This window comes from Theropithecus gelada, chromosome 13 (genome assembly GCF_003255815.1).
Source record: "Theropithecus gelada isolate Dixy chromosome 13, Tgel_1.0, whole genome shotgun sequence".
Classification (NCBI taxonomy): Eukaryota; Metazoa; Chordata; class Mammalia; order Primates; family Cercopithecidae; genus Theropithecus; species Theropithecus gelada.
The window spans coordinates 81,561,472-81,579,458 of NC_037681.1; the positions used below are offsets into that span (position 1 = coordinate 81,561,472).

General features: G+C 37.9%; 1 protein-coding gene and 2 pseudogenes across 4 annotated transcripts in view; all 3 read right to left on the bottom strand.

Moving 5' to 3' along the window:
- Positions 1 to 8,370: 8,370 nt before the first annotated feature.
- Positions 8,371 to 9,133, bottom strand: LOC112605001 (annotated as a pseudogene).
- A 999-nt stretch (positions 9,134 to 10,132) lies between these two features.
- LOC112605000 lies at positions 10,133 to 10,755 on the bottom strand (annotated as a pseudogene).
- A 1,452-nt stretch (positions 10,756 to 12,207) lies between these two features.
- PUS10 (pseudouridylate synthase 10) overlaps positions 12,208 to 17,987 on the bottom strand; it is an 85,774-nt gene continuing 79,994 nt past the window's right edge. For all 4 annotated transcript variants that reach the window (XM_025354555.1, XM_025354551.1, XM_025354554.1 and 1 more), the window contains 2 exons: positions 16,702 to 16,801; positions 12,208 to 14,222 (listed from right to left, as the gene is read on the bottom strand). In XM_025354555.1, coding sequence (XP_025210340.1) covers positions 14,184 to 14,222; positions 16,702 to 16,801 — 139 coding nt within the window. In that variant the 3' untranslated portion in view covers positions 12,208 to 14,183. The remainder of the gene's footprint in view (positions 14,223 to 16,701; positions 16,802 to 17,987) is intronic.

A 17,987-nucleotide genomic window follows, 5' to 3' on the forward strand; every position in this document is an offset into this window, starting at 1 on the left:
AATACTAATAGAACTTTAGTTTTTGAAAGAAATAGTAACTTTAATTATAAGATGTATATGATTTTTGCAGTTTTACTTAGTGTGACATTGGGTTTATAAGAATCATGTACATTCAAGTCCAGGAATAATAATGGTCATCCAAATTGTTCGAAAGGAAAATAATCCCAGTGGCAAAATGATGGTAGAATTTGGGTAATCTTTTTTTTCCTTTTACGAAAGGAGATTTTATTGAAGGTAAAACATCTGTTCATTGAGAATCTCTAAATCCATGTTTTGACATTGTCAAGCTCACCATAACTTCTAGATTGAGTAACGCTTATAACACATTTCCTTTTCAAAGTGCAAGATTTTTAAAAGAGACTTGTCACATATTCATTTGGCTGGTCTCAAATGGTGAGCTGAATGCTGGGTAATCTCTGCTGGCTCCTTCATCAGATTTAAAATTCTCAGTGTTTCCTAGTTGTTTCTGCATGCTTTATTTGAGTTGTTGTAGCTGTAACATGACACTGTATTTGCCCTTTCTGTTTCCTAACTTTTGGTAATTCTGGCATTTAGAAACCTTTTACTTGTGCTTCAAAACATAGTTATATTTTAGGAGTTTTCATTTGATATGTAATTATTTATTTTGCCCTTTTATTTCTCAAAGACATTGTAAGGGTTAATTAGATCATTATATTTCATTACAGATTAAAGTTGGGCAGTAATCTTAATTGTGATGGAATTATCATTATGCTAAGTAATTAACTTATTCAAGACCTAGTTTGTTGCTACAACTAGAACCTGCCCTAAATGTTGAATATCTTCCTAGCAAGAAGCAGTCTGTCATTTTACTTACACGATGTCTAACCAAACCATAACTTTACATGAATTAGTTGTTTTGGTCAAATTGAGGAATGTATGAATGCCATAAAAACAAAAATTCTCAGTTAAATGATACTGGGAAATAGGGAAGAGAGCAAGATAAGGCTTGGGGTCAGGATGGTTCAGGAAGGAAAAACAAAAAGAATTAAAGAACCTAAGAGTACCATTAATATTCCTCAGAAATTATTATTTCAAAAGGAAATATTTCTGTATTATAAATTTTTCATGAGCAGCAGTTGTGAAATCTCACAAGAATCATAGACTGCAGTAAAAAAGGTAGAAAATATTTTTTTATTTTTTATTTAAAAATATAAATTAAAATAAATTTTTAAAATCATAAGCACATAAATAGAACTTACCAGGGAGAAAGAAAAACCTGAAGGCACAATTTCTTTTCTGTTCAAAATATGAACCCAGGATGGCTCTAGATGGTGATGGATAGGTGGTGAGGTTTTTTTTTTTTTTTTTTTTTTAACACAATCTCATAGTTTTGGATTAATTAGCACCAATCAGTTTAAACACTGACTGTTAGAATAGCTATATGGATTTTTTTTTAACTAAATAAGCTTTGGCTACTTAGTATAAGTAAGTATAAGCAGAATTAAGGTTCTGCTACACTGTGTTTAGAATATTCCCAATGGATTTTTCATTTTTCAGGTGCTATTTTTTGATCATAGACTTTAATTTAAAACGAATTTGGCAACATTTCTCCTCTATTTCTACATGTATTTATCCTTTCCCCTGCTCTTTTAACACCCACTTTTAGTTTCTAAGGCACTTTTCTGAACTCTACTTGTGCACTGGATCCCTCCTCCTTTCTCTCCCAGGCTGTGTTTAAAATCCTTACATCACCACTTAGTGCTTCCTTTCTTTGTATAAACAGGGTAAATGTCTTCATTAGCCTAAAAGGAAAGTCCAAATAAAACCTTTCCTACCACCTGGATGCCTTTGCATCCTGACTTCTGAAATGCCTCCAGCCTCCGTTTTCTCCCTTCCCAGTTATGCCTTAGCCCAGTGATCTCTATCTTTAGCTCCTACAATTTTCTTAGGATATTCTGGGAAAGATGAGCAGAGACTGCCCGTCTTGTCAAGTCTAGTGTCTTTTTATCTGTCCTCACACTGCTTGACCTATTTATAACCTCCTATACTTCCCTGTTTGGATATTCGTCTGGGTTTTCTGTGGTAGACAAGATTCCTCCCTGAGATTTATTTCCCATGAGTCTCAACCTCTCCCCTCAATTGGTGCTATTTTTCCCCCTGGATGATCTTATCAGAGCCCACAGGTTCAGTTTTCTTTCGTGCTACCTGAATGCCCTGGTAAACTGGCTCCCTCTCTTCTTTACCTTCCATAATGGCATTACCATTTACCACGCCACCCAAGAAGCTTACTAGGACCTCAAAGTATTGTATTCTTTTTCTCCGTCACACTCATACTTAATCATCGAGTCCTTTTGAGCTTGTCTCCTCTTGCATCTGTCCCTTCTTCATTCCTGCTGCTTTCTTAGTAAAGGCCTTCATTCTTTTTTCCCTAGTAATAATCTTTTCCATATGTTCCAGTTAAAATACCACGTTCTCCCTATACCTTATTACATAGTTAGCATTCCTTGAAAAAAGGCAATTCTTTCAGGCCTCCATACCTTTAACATGTTACCCACTCTGCTTCTGCTCTTCTGGAACTAGAACACTCATCCTTGAAGACTGGGCTTCTCTATGAAGGTTGGTCCTGCCTCCTCAGTTGAGGTGAAGCTTTGTACATGCCTGTATTATGGACATCCTTTTATTTAAGTGTTTGTCTCATTCGTCATTGGGACTCCAGCACCCAGCATAGTCCCTAGTATACTAGTTGGTGCTGAATAAATAGTAGCTATTATTAGAGAAGGAAGGGTGGAATTGACATAGGAGCGATTATTGCAATGTATATGGAAATGATTTTTAAAGGGAAAGGTAATGATTTTCTGGCAGGAAAAGCAGCAATGACAAGATTACTTAGGTCTTGTGAAATACACTTCTCTTCCTTGACCTGCTGCTTCCCTTTTTTACCACACACACGCACACATACCACAGCCCTTTGAGACTGAAAGCAGCTCTATTGAGAATAGTAGTGTCAACTGTATTATGTAGAAATTCTAAAGTTTTTAGGATTATTTCATAGCCCTGACCTTGCTACTTCTCTCCACTTTATGTGGCAGGTTTAATCTCAAGTCTCCCTCGTATACTTCTCAGCCTCAGCACCTAACCCTTACACAGACACTCCAGTATTGATGCAACCAATCTTGTATAACATTTTTTGAATGTCTAATGTACAAAGCCCCATGTTGGAAATTATACAGAGGTGAATAAGACAAAAACTCTTGCTCTCAAAGATGTCAGTCTTTTTCTTTGCAAGGATAACACATGTAGAGTAAAATGCATAAAGGAGACTAATTTTAAATGTACAGCTTAATTAATTTTTATGTATGTTAACACCCATGTCACCACCATGTTTAGGACATTTCCAACCACCCCCGAAATTTCCTTCATGCCCCTTCCCAATCTGTACCTACACCTCTAAATCTATTTTCAATCTTAATGGCCTTTTAAATAACTGGGCCTCTCACAACCATAGTGAACAGAAACAGCTGGGTTATCAATGTCTAACCTAATACTTCAGGAAAACTTGTGATAGTTTCCATGTTAAGAGAGACATGGAGCTGGACATTGGGCATGGTGGATGGATCACGCCTGTAATCCCAGCACTTTGGGAGGCCGAGGTGGGGGGATTGCTTGAGCCCAGGAGTTCAAGACCAGCCTGGGTAATATAAGGAAAACCTGTCTCTGCAAAAAAAAAAAAAAAAAATTAGCCTGGCATGGTGACATGTGCCTGTGGTCCCAGCTATTAGGGAGGCTGAGGTGGGAGAATCCCTTGAGCCCAGGAGGTTGAGTCTGTAGTGAGCAGCGATTACGCCACTGCACTCCAGCCTGGGCAAGACCCTGTCTCAAAAAAAAATACTTGGAATTGGTGATCCAGGGTGCCTAATGGCATCAAATAATTTGTTATATCTTTAATTGATTTCTTGAAGGATCACCACATGCTATTAAGTAGCATGGAGAAATGGAAAGAATAGGGACTTTTTAGTCAGGTAATACCCAGCCTGCTACCTAACAGGTTGTATTGTACTAAATAAAATGGTACATAAGATACACTGTAAATTATGTAGTGCGAATCAAATATTGGTTTTTTTTTATTATACTTTAAGTTCTAGGATACATGTGCACAACATGCAGGTTTGTTACATATGTATACATGTGCCATGTTGGTGTGCTGCACCCATTAACTTGTCATTTACATTAGGTATATCTCCTAATGCTATCCCTCCCCCTTCCCTGCTCCCCACAATAGGCCCCGGTGTGTGATGTTCCCCTTCCTGTGTCCAAGTGATTTCATTGTTCAATTCCCTAATTCTATGAGTGAGAACATGCAGTGTTTGGTTTTCTGTTCTTGCGATAGTTTGCTGAGAATGATGGTTTCCAGCTGCATCCATGTCCCTACAAAGGACACGAACTCATCCTTTTTTATGGCTGCATAGTATTCCATGGTGTATATGCAAATATTGTTAATAAACCAATATCTGTGTATAACCTATGGCCCTGGTTAATCTTTAATTCAGATACTCCTTCTAGTTATCTCATACACAACAGAGTGAGAAAGATCATTATGGATTAGGTTCTTTAGTAAGAAACCTAAGATGGACTTCTCATTAGAATGACTAGTTATTGCCCAGATTTGGAGAGCCTTCTTTTGGCCTTATTTTTCCAGAAACATTTCCTATTGATTAGTGAAGGTAAGGCCAATTTTAATGACTTCAATTCTGAAATTTTGTGACTCTTAATTTATTTGTAAAAGTTGATTATGAATTGGGAGTGGTTTGACTTTTCCTAAAAACGAATCTCATAGCTCATGAAGTTGCCACTGAAATGTTTCTCATCTGTTTTGTTTTCAAATGTTGACTATAAAAGGGGAAAAATTGTAATGCTTTTTATATCACATGTAATAGAAAATGTCATGCCATTTATCATTTGTTATAAGCCCAGAAATAGGTGACTAATCAGAGATAAATGTATGGGTTGTCTGTATCCAGTTTTATGCCTTTTTTGTCTGAGACATAGTCAAATTAATATTTTAACTAATACATCTTAGCAGTTAGTTAAGCACAAGGTTAACAGTGGGTAAGATTGAATCTCAAAAGTAATCATGTCTGTAATGTTTGTAATGCATGCAAAAAGCACAGACAAAACCACTCATGCCCTATTAATAAACAAAATACAGATCAAAGTTTTAAAAAGTAATCCCTCTATTTATTCTAAATGTCTATGGCTTTAGGAAAATACCACCTGCTAGTACTTATCTATTTAAAGATGTAGAATTTATCATCCTCTAATATTCTTATCAGTTGTTTCCACAACTTTAGTTTACTATTGGACTTTCAAAAATTTAAAGATTTACAAGTCAAATTCATTAAACACCTGTGTGTGAATAGTAATACACAGTAATTAGTACAGAATGTTGCTTCTTCAACAAATTGAGTTTTCAGGGAAATCAGCAAGTAAATGAAATATAAATTTTTGGTAAAAGTATCAAACATTCATCTTGCCCATTTTTCCTGTTAAACTTTATTATCTAATCAAAACATAGTTTTCCATAAGATGTAATAAAATATAGATAAGGTTGGAATATTTGAGGATCCATTTGTGGAATTGAGTTTAATGAGACTTCATTGGTGATACACTTGAGTTTTACTGGGTAATTAGCTGATAATGTTGGTCACTGTCTCACAGTTCAAGTAGCTTTCAGATGACGTGGCAAGAAAAACACAAAACTTTTGGGTAACCAGCATTCTTAAATGCATGGTTTTGACCAGGTGAATCCTTTAGAAGTGATTTCTGTTTTAAAAGTATGTACTTAAAATATCTTTGGCTGTGATGAATCTAGATCCCAGCAGAATGCCAAAATCCTATTTTTTTGGCTGAGTATTTGTATATGCTTAATGACTGAAATGAATTTGGAGGCACTGATGAAAGTGATTTTTTAAAGTTCTCAGGTACTGTTCAGTTATTTAATGTTAAGTTTAGTATCAAGATGCAATTGTTTTTAAAATGCCAAAATGCCGTTTGTTATACAGAATATTTTATTACATTTGTAATATCTTTGTATAGAGTGATTTTTTTCTTGATAATAAATGGAAATATTCTAAAATACTTGCTGAAATTTTGTTGCTATTTAACTTTTAAAATATCAATCAGATTTTCTTCATATTTATAGCATCTTCCTAATAGGAAAAGGTAGTTTTGGTTGCTTAGAAACATTAGACATTTTTTATGGAATGCTGTTGCTGAATATGGTTGCATATGTAACTGTCCTTTGAAATAATTTTGTAGAGTACTGAAGTGCCTTCTTTCAAGATTTTTTTCCTTTTTCCTTTTTTGGCTTAACCAACAAAAGTCTGTTTTCGGAGTCCTGGAGGCTAAAAGTCCAAGATCAGGGGTACTAGGATGGTTTATGCTGAGGCTTTCCTCCTGGCTTGCAGATGGCTGCCTTCCCACCATCCTCACATGGTAGAGAGAGAAGGATGGAGATCTAGGGTGTCTCTTCTCTTTTTTGAGACAGAGTCTCAAAAGGCTGGAGTGTCACCCAGGCTGGAGTGCAATGGCACGATCACAACTCACTGCAACTTATGCCTCCTGGGCTCAAGAGATCCTCCCACCTCAGCCTCCCAAGTAGCTGGGACTACAGGTGCATGACACCATGCCCGGCCAATTTTTGTATTTTTTGTAGAGACGGAGTTTCACCATGTTATCCAGGCTGGTTTCAAACTCAAGCTCAAGTGATCCACCCGCCTTGGCCTCCCAAAGTGGATCAAGCTCAAGTGATCCACCCGCCTTGGCCTCCCAAAGTGCGGGATTACAAGCACGAGTCACCATAGCTGGCCTGGCCTCTCCTTAAATCCTTTATTTTATTTTATTTTATTTTATTTTGTTTGTTTTCAGTGTCCATAAATAAAGTTTTATTGGTACACACCCATGCTGATTTGTTTATTATTATTTTTTATTTATTTTTTATTATTATTATACTTTAAGTTCTAGGGTACATGTGCATAACGTGCAGGTTTNGTACCACATGACCCAGCCATCCCATTACTGGGTATATACCCAAAGGAGACTTTTTTTTTTTTTGAGGCTGAGTCTCGCTCTCTCACCAGGCTGGAGTACAGTGGCGCGATCTCGGCTCACTACAACCTCTGCCTTCCGGGTTCAAGTGATTCTCTTGCCTCAGCCTCCCAAGTAGCTGGGACTACAGGTGCGCGCCACAACACCCAGCTAATTTTTGTATTTTCAGTAGAGACGGGGTTTCAACATGTTGGCCAGGATGGTTTCAATCTCTTGACCTTGTGATCTACCCACCTCAGCCTCCCAATGTGCTGGGATTACTGATTCAATCTCCTTTTTTTTTTAAGGCTTAAAATGTATTTTAACAAGTGATGCTGCATTGCTGCTCCATTTCTCAGAAAAACTTCAAATTTAAACTATTAGCAACAAATCAAACATAGTACATCAATTAAATATGCACAGCATAACTACTAAGTAAGATAGGCAAGGCTAAGAGCTGCTCTCAGACCTTCAGCATCCAGCAACCCTGTTTCCAAGACTGTACTAGGCCTATCAAGGAAAGCTGTGAATAGCAACATCATAGACACAAAAGGGCCATTCCTGGATTGTCCTCATCCAAGAAAAAGATTGAGGCAAGTTAATACAAGATTTTTAAAAAGGTATACTGAAATGAATCTCTAAGAGAAAATGTCTTCCTTAGGACATGAAGGGATAATATATGGGATATAAAAGAACTATATGTACATTGTTTGTGACCTCTGTGGACATTTGCCTGAATTCTCACCTGGGAGTGAATGGAGCAGTGGGGCGAAGGACATTGGAGGAGGTTTGTTTTTTGTGGTATATGTGTGGTGTCTCTGGGGTTGGTTAGTGTATGGATAAGAAAGCAAATGAAACAGGATGGAGAAAAAAGGAATGATCAAGATTAATGGGTCTCTAACTGGATTCATTTCACCGTGGTTCCCCCAGGTCTTCAACAGTCGCATTTAAGACTTCAGTAATGCACCACAGAGAATTTTCAGTTAAACAGTATACCACACAGAACTGGTTTGTTAAATACCACTCCTCCCTTGCTCTCTTCCTCCAAAATACTCCCTAGAGTAGTGTAGGTAGTGTAGACCTAACTATCGGGAGGAATCTCAATTTTCTAGGGTAGAATTCTGGCTAGTCCAAATGGGTCCTCTTAAAGGTTTTCAGGAACTAGACACTGTAACTTTATTAGTATCAGCAACGTGTGTTTGGAGGAAATTCAGCTTCAGGAGTTGCACAGTTCAATGCAGGAGGAGTTCCACCAATTGCCCCAATTCCTTCCATTGCAGCAGCTTGGCCAAAGCATTCCATCGTTGGTGAGGTCAACTAGCATCATAGGTTCAGGTTCTGGAAGAGCTGGGGTAACAGCTGGCACAGAAGCAGGGGGCATGGTGCCTCTGTTATGCCCGTAGCACCTCCCGCAGCCATCTGGCACAGCTGTCTCTCCTGCTCTCTCATATCAGAGAAGGTTCCGGTGAATCTTTCCTACCATTACCAGTGCATCACTTCCTTCTAGTGCCTGCACTCCTCTCGCATGGGCTCCAGTTGCCGTCGTTTTTGCATCTCTTGGTTGTTCAGCTCTTCCATCCTCCACAGCTCTTCTTGGCACCTCATCAAATCCTGCCTCATTAGCATGACCTGGCATTGATGAAGGCAAGCAACCCCTATCTCCATCTCCAGCTTCTCATGAGCCTCCTTGATACTGTGATCCACTTCGTCCTGCTGCTGCTTCTCCATCTCAATGAGCACCCTCCAGTGCATGGCATACTCATATTCAAAAGCCATGCTGTGCATACTGGGGTGGCTGTTCTCACTCCTTGTGAAATTGCTGATTTTTTACAACCAGCTTCTCTGGAAGTCCTTCTTTGTCACCTAATTAGCCTATGGGCTACACAGTAACAGGATGAGGAAATGTGGTTAGCAGGAAGCAGCCTGCACTTTCTGAGCAACTGGCTGCCCTGAGAACTCAACAGTGCCTTTCCCTGAGGGCCTTCCTTGATCATCCACAGTGACTACAGCCCCCTCCACCTGGCCAAATAAAGAAAAGGCTTCTTCCAAAAGTTTGTTAGAAGGTTTCGGACTGTAAGGGATGCACTGTGGCAGGCAGAGTGCACACAGCTGCATATTGTCCAGACCCACTTTGGCAATCTCTACTAGGGTTTGTGCTTCCAAGTGCATAAAGTCAAAGCCTTTATCCTTATGAAGACCTCACCTGCCTTCCCATGTTTCTTTTTTGTTATTGTTGTTATTGTTTTTAATTTTTTAATTTTTCCTTTTTGTTTATTTAAATCCTCTTTCTGTGAAATTGCCTTCCCGTATTTCTCACATTTCCTCATTTCCTCCTCAGTGATGTCAGAAGGAACACTTCCCACAAAGGAATAGCTTTGTTTGGTGAAGGGCTTCTTTCCTGGTTTCCTAAAATGCTTGGGGTCAATAGTCAAGCCTTCATTTTGGCTGCTGGCCTTTTTCCCATTTGCAGGTATTGGCAGCAGCGATGGCTGCTGCTGTTGCTGGGGATGCTAATAATGCTTCCCTAGAGCATGGTTTTGCTCCAAGTTAAAAGTTGTACTGCTTCCCTACCTACTGTCCTCTCCTCAGAGTAATGGTGACCCTTATTTGCTATTGGTCTGTTTAGATTTTCTGTTTATGATTCATTCTTGGTAGGTTGTATGCGTCTGGAAATCTGTCCACTTCTAGGTGATCCAATTGTTGGCATATAATATATAATTGTTCCTAATAATCTCCTTTGATCCTTCGTATTTCTGTGGTATCAAACGATTTTTATTTTCTGCCTTCCTGACTTCCTTCCTACCTGTCTGCCTCCCTTCCTGAATAATTCAGGACAAATGCCATTTGGTTGTTCTGTACAAAGTGCAAGAAGATGTTACCACAGGGGGCAGTGGTAGTGGCCTAGTGTAGGGCTGCAGTGTGGAGCCTGAGGAGAACATCTGAGGGCAGCAGGGAGGGGACTGTGAATAATGACGCAGCAATAGATTGGTTATTTTTGAGGAGGACTGAGTCAAATTTCTTTTTTCTTTCTTTTTTCTTTTTTTTTTAAGTGCGTGTCTGTGTGTGTGTATGCCAAAAATTTATTTGTTCATTTCTTGCATTTGAAGTACTCTTCAATGACGTCCTTGGCCTGAGACTCCTTGCCATAGTTCTTAACTACTACACAACTTCAACCAACCACTTTACGGGGTTTCCCCTCTGTCAGTTTTACAGAGGCCTGCCCATTCTCCTAGTTTCTTGTCATCAACCTTAATTAGGTTGATTTGGTGTTCAGCACAAAGGGCCTCCACCAACTGGACATACATAGGCTCATCACAGTTGGATGCAAGCACACACAGCACTCAAAGATGGGCTTGGCACTTGTCTAAGCCTTTGGCAGCTTTGCAAATTTCACATGCTAGGCCATCATGGATGACGGCGGTCTTCAGCACCTCCTGTAAAACAGTATTAATGTCCATTGCACCTCCAGCAGCACTGCCATCCTCCGCCATGGCAGTGGGTTACGAGTGAAGCCAAATCTTGAATGCACCCGAGACTCCACCTCTATACAACTCGGTGGCGGCAGGGAAAAAGCAGGAGCCAGATTTCTTATAGTCAGAGAAGAGAATTACAAATTTGGAAAGGGTGAAAACTAGAATAAGGTTGGAATTGGAAGTACTGGTATAAACTCTTACAGATTTCAGTATGTGTAGATACAGAGATGTATAGGTGTATGTGTGTGTGTGTGTGTGTGCATGCACATGCATTCATGTTTGTTCCCTAGCTCTGTTCCATGAGAGGGCTTGGAAACAGCAATGGCACAAAACAATGAGCATGCCTACTGCCCAGATCTTGGTTTCTAAATACCATTTTCTGCTAAAAGAGATCAGATCTTAGAGAAAAAGCCCTTTGCAGGGTTAGTGCAGAGGAAATAAACTGGACAAATCAAAACTGTGTGACACCTGATAAGATGCAAGAAGACGACAATCTCTCTTTTGTGGTTTTCTTGCCAAAAAGGTACAATCTGAATCTAATAAAAAGGAAACATCAGGCAAACCCAAATTGAGGAACGGTCTACAAAATAACTGACCTGAAATCTTAAAAAATGTTAAAGTAATTAAAGTCAAGAAAGACAAACTTGTAAGAGTGGTGGAGACTAAAGAGATGTAACAAAATGCAATGTGAGCACTTGACTATGAAGGACATTGATGGGACAACTGGCAACTTGAACAGGGTCTGTAGGTTAGATGGTAATATATCAGTGTTAATTTCCTGATTTTGATCACTGTGTTGTGGTTAAGTAAAAGAATGTCCTGGTTTGTAGAAATGACACACTGAAGCCTTTAAGATCATGGGGCATCACTGACTCCATGGCTCAGGGAAAAAGGTTCTTTGTACTTTTTTTGCAACTCTTCCTGTAAGTTTGGAATTATTTCAAAATTTAGAAATTCAAAATAGAATTATAAAAGTAATATTTTTCATAATAAACAAGGGTAGCCTTTGTTAAAAAATCAGAAAAGCTGATATCAAAGTTCATTCTCTTAAGTGGACTTAAAGAATAATTAGCTCCAAAAGAAAAGATCTGCCAAGTAAGATGTTTTTCTCTTAGAAAATGGAAATTTAACTTCTAAATTTACTTCACATAACTCACAAATGTAACCGGTTATCTTACTTGGAAATTTTTCATTTTGCCAATTTTATTTTCTCTTGACTTTTCCAGGTATTCAGAGTTGATGTTTTTCCTAAAATAAACCACAGACTATATTTGGGACAAAGAGATACTTTTTTTTTTTTTTTTTTTGAGACGGAGTCTTGCTGTGTCGCCCAGGCTGGAGTGCAGTGGCCGGATCTCAGCTCATTGCAAGCTCCGCCTCCTGGGTTTTTACGCCATTCTCCTGCCTCAGCCTCCCGAGTAGCTGGGACTACAGGCGCCCACCACCTCGCCCGGCTAGTTTTTTGTATTTTTTTTAGTAGAGACGGGGTTTCACCGTGTTAGCCAGGATGGTCTTGAACTCCTGACCTCGTGATCCGCCCGTCTCGGCCTCCCAAAGTGCTGGGATTACAGGCTTGAGCTACCGCGCCCGGCCAGGACAAAGAGATACTAAGAAGTACAAAGGGCTCTTTCTCTAAGTGTTATGAAAAAGACTTCGAATTTAAATAAAGCTTACAAAGAAATCATAAAACTAATTTTAAAATGCTTTTATGTAGGCAAAAGGGAAATTGTAGCACTCTCACTACTTAATATTCCTAGTTCTGCCTGAAACAAAGACAAACATTAATTTTTTACAATCTTTGTCTCAAAATTCTATGAACATTTGGAAGAAGTATTTAAAGCTAATGCTTACTCTTTGCTTGAAATTTTGTATAATCTCAGGAATAGAAATTTAAGAAATAGAAGTCTTCTCATTTCAGTTTGCTAAGCACGTTCTTCATTCTTACACATTACAGGTCCACTGAATTCAAAGCTAAGCCAAAAATACCATGCGAAAGACTGCCTCCTAAATTATTTAAGTGTCTTTTGTAGCAAAATTTTCCCAGAAACTGAGAAACATCCACACAGAAAATCTTACCTTTTTATCAAAAGTTTATTTGTTATCCTTTTCTCATTTTCTGGGCATTTCAATGCATTGGCATTGACAATAGTGAAAAAAGTATTTGCTGTTATTCACATATCAAACACATGGTTTCAACGTGGTATGAAACCATGTTGGTTCCAACGTGGCTGACTCCTTTGTGTCCATTAAAACCATTTTCCTCATATCTCAAGTGAATCTTGGTATCTGTGATTTATGTTTAATACAGAGATGGGAAACGGTGAGTAATCTAATACTAGTCAAGTTACATGTATTCTTAAAAAAAGCTCAAATAGTTGAATTAGGGTGATGGAAATTATACTCAAATCTGAAATTGTAATAAGGCTCCTTTCTGAAATTTAATGACCCATTATTTTTTTTTAGGTTTAGCTTAATGTTTTTCCTCTTTGTAATACCAACTGAGCTTTAACTTAATAACAAATGGTAACTATATAAGATTGCATTAAATAGTCTTGGGCTATTTTTTGGTGAGCTCTTTGATTTGGTAACTACATTCCAAAAGTTAATTCTCAGTTACGTGAGTTTAAATGGCATCCATAGCTGCCCCTTCACACAAACAGGTGTTCAATAATAGGGCTTATTAGAAAGACCCTGGAGACCAAGAAACTTCAGTTCTAGTCCTCAATATAGAAGTAGCTAACAATTTTGGATAAGTCATTTAACTTCTAGTCTTTGGTTTCCATATTTATAAAATGGAGACAATATCCTATCTACTTTTAAGGTATCATTAAAATGTTTATAATTGGATAATATATTGAAGTATTCTGAAATAATATCAGTTCCTCTTTGTTTAGCATTCTCAATTTTTCAAATTCTTAACCCTGGGATTGAAGTTATTAAAGGCACTTGTTTCTCCTTATTTAAAAGATTTATGAAAGGCTCCTACCATGGCATGCCTTGGTTCCTATGGTTTTACTTTCCCTCCACAGGAAAAATGTATTGACAATTTTAGATTGTCAAAATTCTTCCTTAATGAAAGTATTAATGAGAATTATTTCATTATTCATAGTTTGGTTAAGATTTATGACAAATCACAGCCAAAAGTACTTCATTGGTAATAGCTCGTTTGAGGCTTCCTGGGAAAAATAATAATGTCAGATTTGCATTTGCAATCTTAGAATATTATAGGATATTATGCTGCATAAATCTAGATGTAACTTATTCAGATAATTTTTAAAAATTAGAACATGATTTTAAAGGTAGTATGTCTCTTGTGGAGGGAAATCTTGCTGAAATTAAAGCTTCTTAAGAGAGAATGTGTTCTGTTTGTGTACCTCTCTAAATGAAAGAATTAAGGAGAATTATTTCATTATTCATAGTTTGGTTTGTGGGGGTGAGAGAGGGAATGAGAAAAATCATAAGACATCCTTGGAACAATTTAACACAAAATATACACATATATAGATCCTGAGATGTTACAACAAATGAACAATTATCTAGATCAACATGATCCAAATGGTTTCCAAGACACCGTTATGGTGGGTAAACAGCCATTTTACGGTGTGTGCTCTGTGGATGTCCACACCATGCCAGGAAAATCCTACTCTTTGTCTCCAAATTTGAAAGCTAGTCATCCAGAGCAGGTGGCCAGTCAACATCTACAGACTAGAAGGGAGACAAGAAGTCATTAAAACAGATATTGCTGTTGTGGTAAGCATTTGCTGGTAATGCTGTATAAATGTAATAGTTTTAATATAATGCAACAGAAGAAACTGCATTTGAAGAAAAGAGCTATTGAATACCATAAATTAACACCGTCAAGTCTGTTCTAGGGATTCTTGGACCTGAGATCTTCTGAATTAATTGAGTAGCAGTATTTGGCTACTCAGTTGGTTATTAATTGTGCTTTTTGACTGACAAGAGAATACATTTAAAATTTTTAAATGGTATTTATGGGGCCAGACGTGGTGGCTCACACCTTTAATCCCAGCACTTTGGGAGGCCGAGGTGGGCAGATCACTCATGGTCAAGAGTTCAAGACCAGCCTGGCCAACATGGCAAAACCCTGTCTCCACTAAAAATACAAAATTTAGCTGAGCATGGTGGCACACGCCTGTAGTCCCAGCTACTCGGGAGGCTGAGGCAGGAGAATAGCTTGAGCCCAGGAAGCAGAGGTTGCAGTGAGCCAAAATCATGCCACGGCACTCCAGCCTGGGCGACAGAATGAGACTCCATCTCAAAAAAAAAAAAAAAAATGGTATTTATGGGTCAAAGTAGCAAACAAATTCAAGTGACTACACCAATTTTCCCTCAGAAGTCTCAGAAACTTTCATTCTTCTGATCATTTTCATTCTCTCATCTTGCATTGAACAAATATTCAAGTAGTCTATACGCCTATAAGTCTTGTTTGCAACATAGCAACAAAATGTGAAATAAATGATTATGAAAGATGACCTGGAACTAGAAAAGGATTAAGGATCTTTGTGCTTCACTTCTGTAGAATTTCTGTTTCTTTAAAATCCAGTTCATCTATCTCTACTTACCTTTATTTTGTTCTTCTAGGACAAAACCTTGACCTTTGAGTCAGAATGAAAAGTTAAAACAAACAAAAAAAAAAGCCCACTGTATCTGTGGTTTTTATTGACATTTAAAGTTTAAAACGTGAAATTATTTACTGAAAATTTCTTCATTAATCCATGAGTGACTTCATGTACTGGCTTCAAAAAAAATTTATTAGAAAAGCCTACAAGCTACGTGTGTGTGTGTCTTTTACAAATCTCAAGAAGATATTTTGGTTCTGTTTCAGAATATAGCCATATACCAAACACCCAAATGTAAATTAATGAGTGTTTTCTCAAGCTGAAAATAAAACATGACTGATCACAATCTCTGTGTGTGTGGAGGGAGGCATGTTGTAGTGCTTTCAAAGCTCCACAGTGATTCCAGTGGGCAGTCAGTGTTGAGAAACACTGGCCTGTGAGTCTTTGACACTCCTAACTGTTCTGAGAATTAAGGAAAAAAAAGATTAATGCAAGCCTGGGCAACATGGTGAGACCACATCTCAACAACAAAAGCCAGGCATAGTGGCTCATGCCTGTGGTCCCAGCTACTCGGGAGACTGAGGCAGGAGGACTGCTTGAGCCTGGGAGGTCAGGGTTGTAGTGAGCCGTGATCGCACCACTGCATTCCAGCCTGGGTGACACAGCAAGACCCTGTCTCAAAAAAAAAAAAAAAAAAAAGAATGGAGTAGAGATTTTTCTTTAACAGAAGGTTGTCTTCCTCCAAATGATAGTTTCACTGAAGAGGCTCCCTGCAACCTTGAGGGCACAATCACTGGCTATACTGCAGGAGCTAATCTAATCCCAGAGCACTTGAGAGAACTGCTGGTAAGGAAATACTACTCCAGTGATCATTTGATTACCATAGATGTTTTCACATTGGGCAACTATGCCCACTTCTTTCTGTAACTTTGATATTATTCCCAAGTACAAATCCCCAAGTCCTAAGATTCTGGGGAGAGTAGTGGGGGAGGTACTCTATTCCTAGTCAGATTTTCATGAAGAAACACCACTCGTGACTCAACACTTACTGATACTCAAATGAAATATTTATGGAGACTTGCCCGACAGAACCATTCTTACAATTATTTTAGAATTCAACCTTATTTCAATTCAGACTATAAGAGCAGAGAACTTGGACCACATCACAGGGGTCCTTATAGAACTGCTTTTATGAAGAAACATTGGCTCACCTCACTTTCTACTCTTGTGAATCAATGTTTCTGAATCGGTTGCTTTAAAGTCTATAAAATGCAACAGGTATGGGAATGAATTCTCTAGAGTCCAAAGGACATATGGAGAACACTTACAACTTTATTTCCTTGCTTGGTTTAAGGGTTTAGATTTGATAAAGCTCAGTTAGTAAATTAGCTATATATTTGCAAGGAACATGAGACCTCGTATTAAAAACAAACAAACAAAAAAATCCAAAGACGGTCCCGCCCTTCAATACAGTGTTACTGTGAGATTTTCACTATTCTCGAATACCTATGGAGGTGGGTAGTACTAAAACAGCTTAATGCCAAAGCGCATAACTTTGGTTGAATTCACTTTGCCAATGTGCATTCCATAATAAAATGGTTTACCTCAACATCCAGCTCAAGAATGTCTGCGGTCACATTCATCAGGGACCCAATGTTTGGCTTGGTTCTCCCGAAGTCTCCATGTACAAACTCTTTAATGTAGCTGGGGTTTGTTTAAGGAAAAAATGAAGACAGCATGCTGTACCAACTATTTGGTAAGGTTTGACAGGCAAAAATAATAAAAGCAGAAATGTTACAAAAGAGAGGTTATTTCTGAGCTCTGACTTGTGTGTCTTAAAAAAAAAGCTTTGGCCAGGTGGTTCCTAGTAGTCTGGCAGCCAACATCAGAGCCTGGGAAATGTGTTTACATCAAACTTACCAAAAATCATTACTTTCTTTTTTCTTTATAGCTCATCTCCAAGTGCCAAGGTTTGGATGTGGATTTTACAAATTAACTATAGCTGAATGCTTTTATTAAAAAACAACTTGGCCACAATTTCTGTATTATCATCTTGTTAGTCCCATTTTTTAATAATGGCAACTGTCACCTGCCAGATGGTACGTTTCCACAGAGTCACACACAGAGTGATCTCAATGATGGCATTCCTTGTAACATGACCCAGAGGCAATAGGATGGAAGGAATAATGAGACTATTAGTTTAGTCTTAATGATGGCTCTTCAGACCTACCATCTTGTTTGCTAACATGGTTAGCAAAAGAACCAAGTTAATTCTGTCTCTCTTTTTTTAAGGGGCAACTTTGTATTTCCCTCATAGGTCTTCAAATTTTGAAATCAATAACTAATTCTAGAATTTGTTTTTCAGATTAACATTCCTTACACAGGACTGTACTGCAGCTTTGACAATATTTATCTAAAAGATTTGTTTTTGCCACCATTCAGTAAAAATGCAGCATTATGTTTTGTTCTACAAACCAGCATTTAGTAGAACATAATTAATGGAACTTGAATAGAGAAACAAATTTGTTTCTAGATGGTGAAAAATCTATACTATAATATACTGATATTATGTCCTCACTGTCTGAACGTTTTACTCACTCTACCTTTGCCAAATGTTTTGACTAAAGCACAAGACATATAATTATCTAGTAACTGTCTTTTTTTATAAACTCACAACTACCCAACAATTGTTATTTATTGTCTCTCATTTTCTTTAAAGAATCCCCTTCTGCATAGCAATGATGAAGACAGAAAACCAAATAGCCCCAGAATAACCAGTTAAAACATCCAGAGATGTTCTTATTCCTAACCAGAGGGACAAGGTTTAAGTCAAATGAGCTATCTCAGTGCACTGATCGATGTAAATATATAAGGTATATATAAAGTAAAT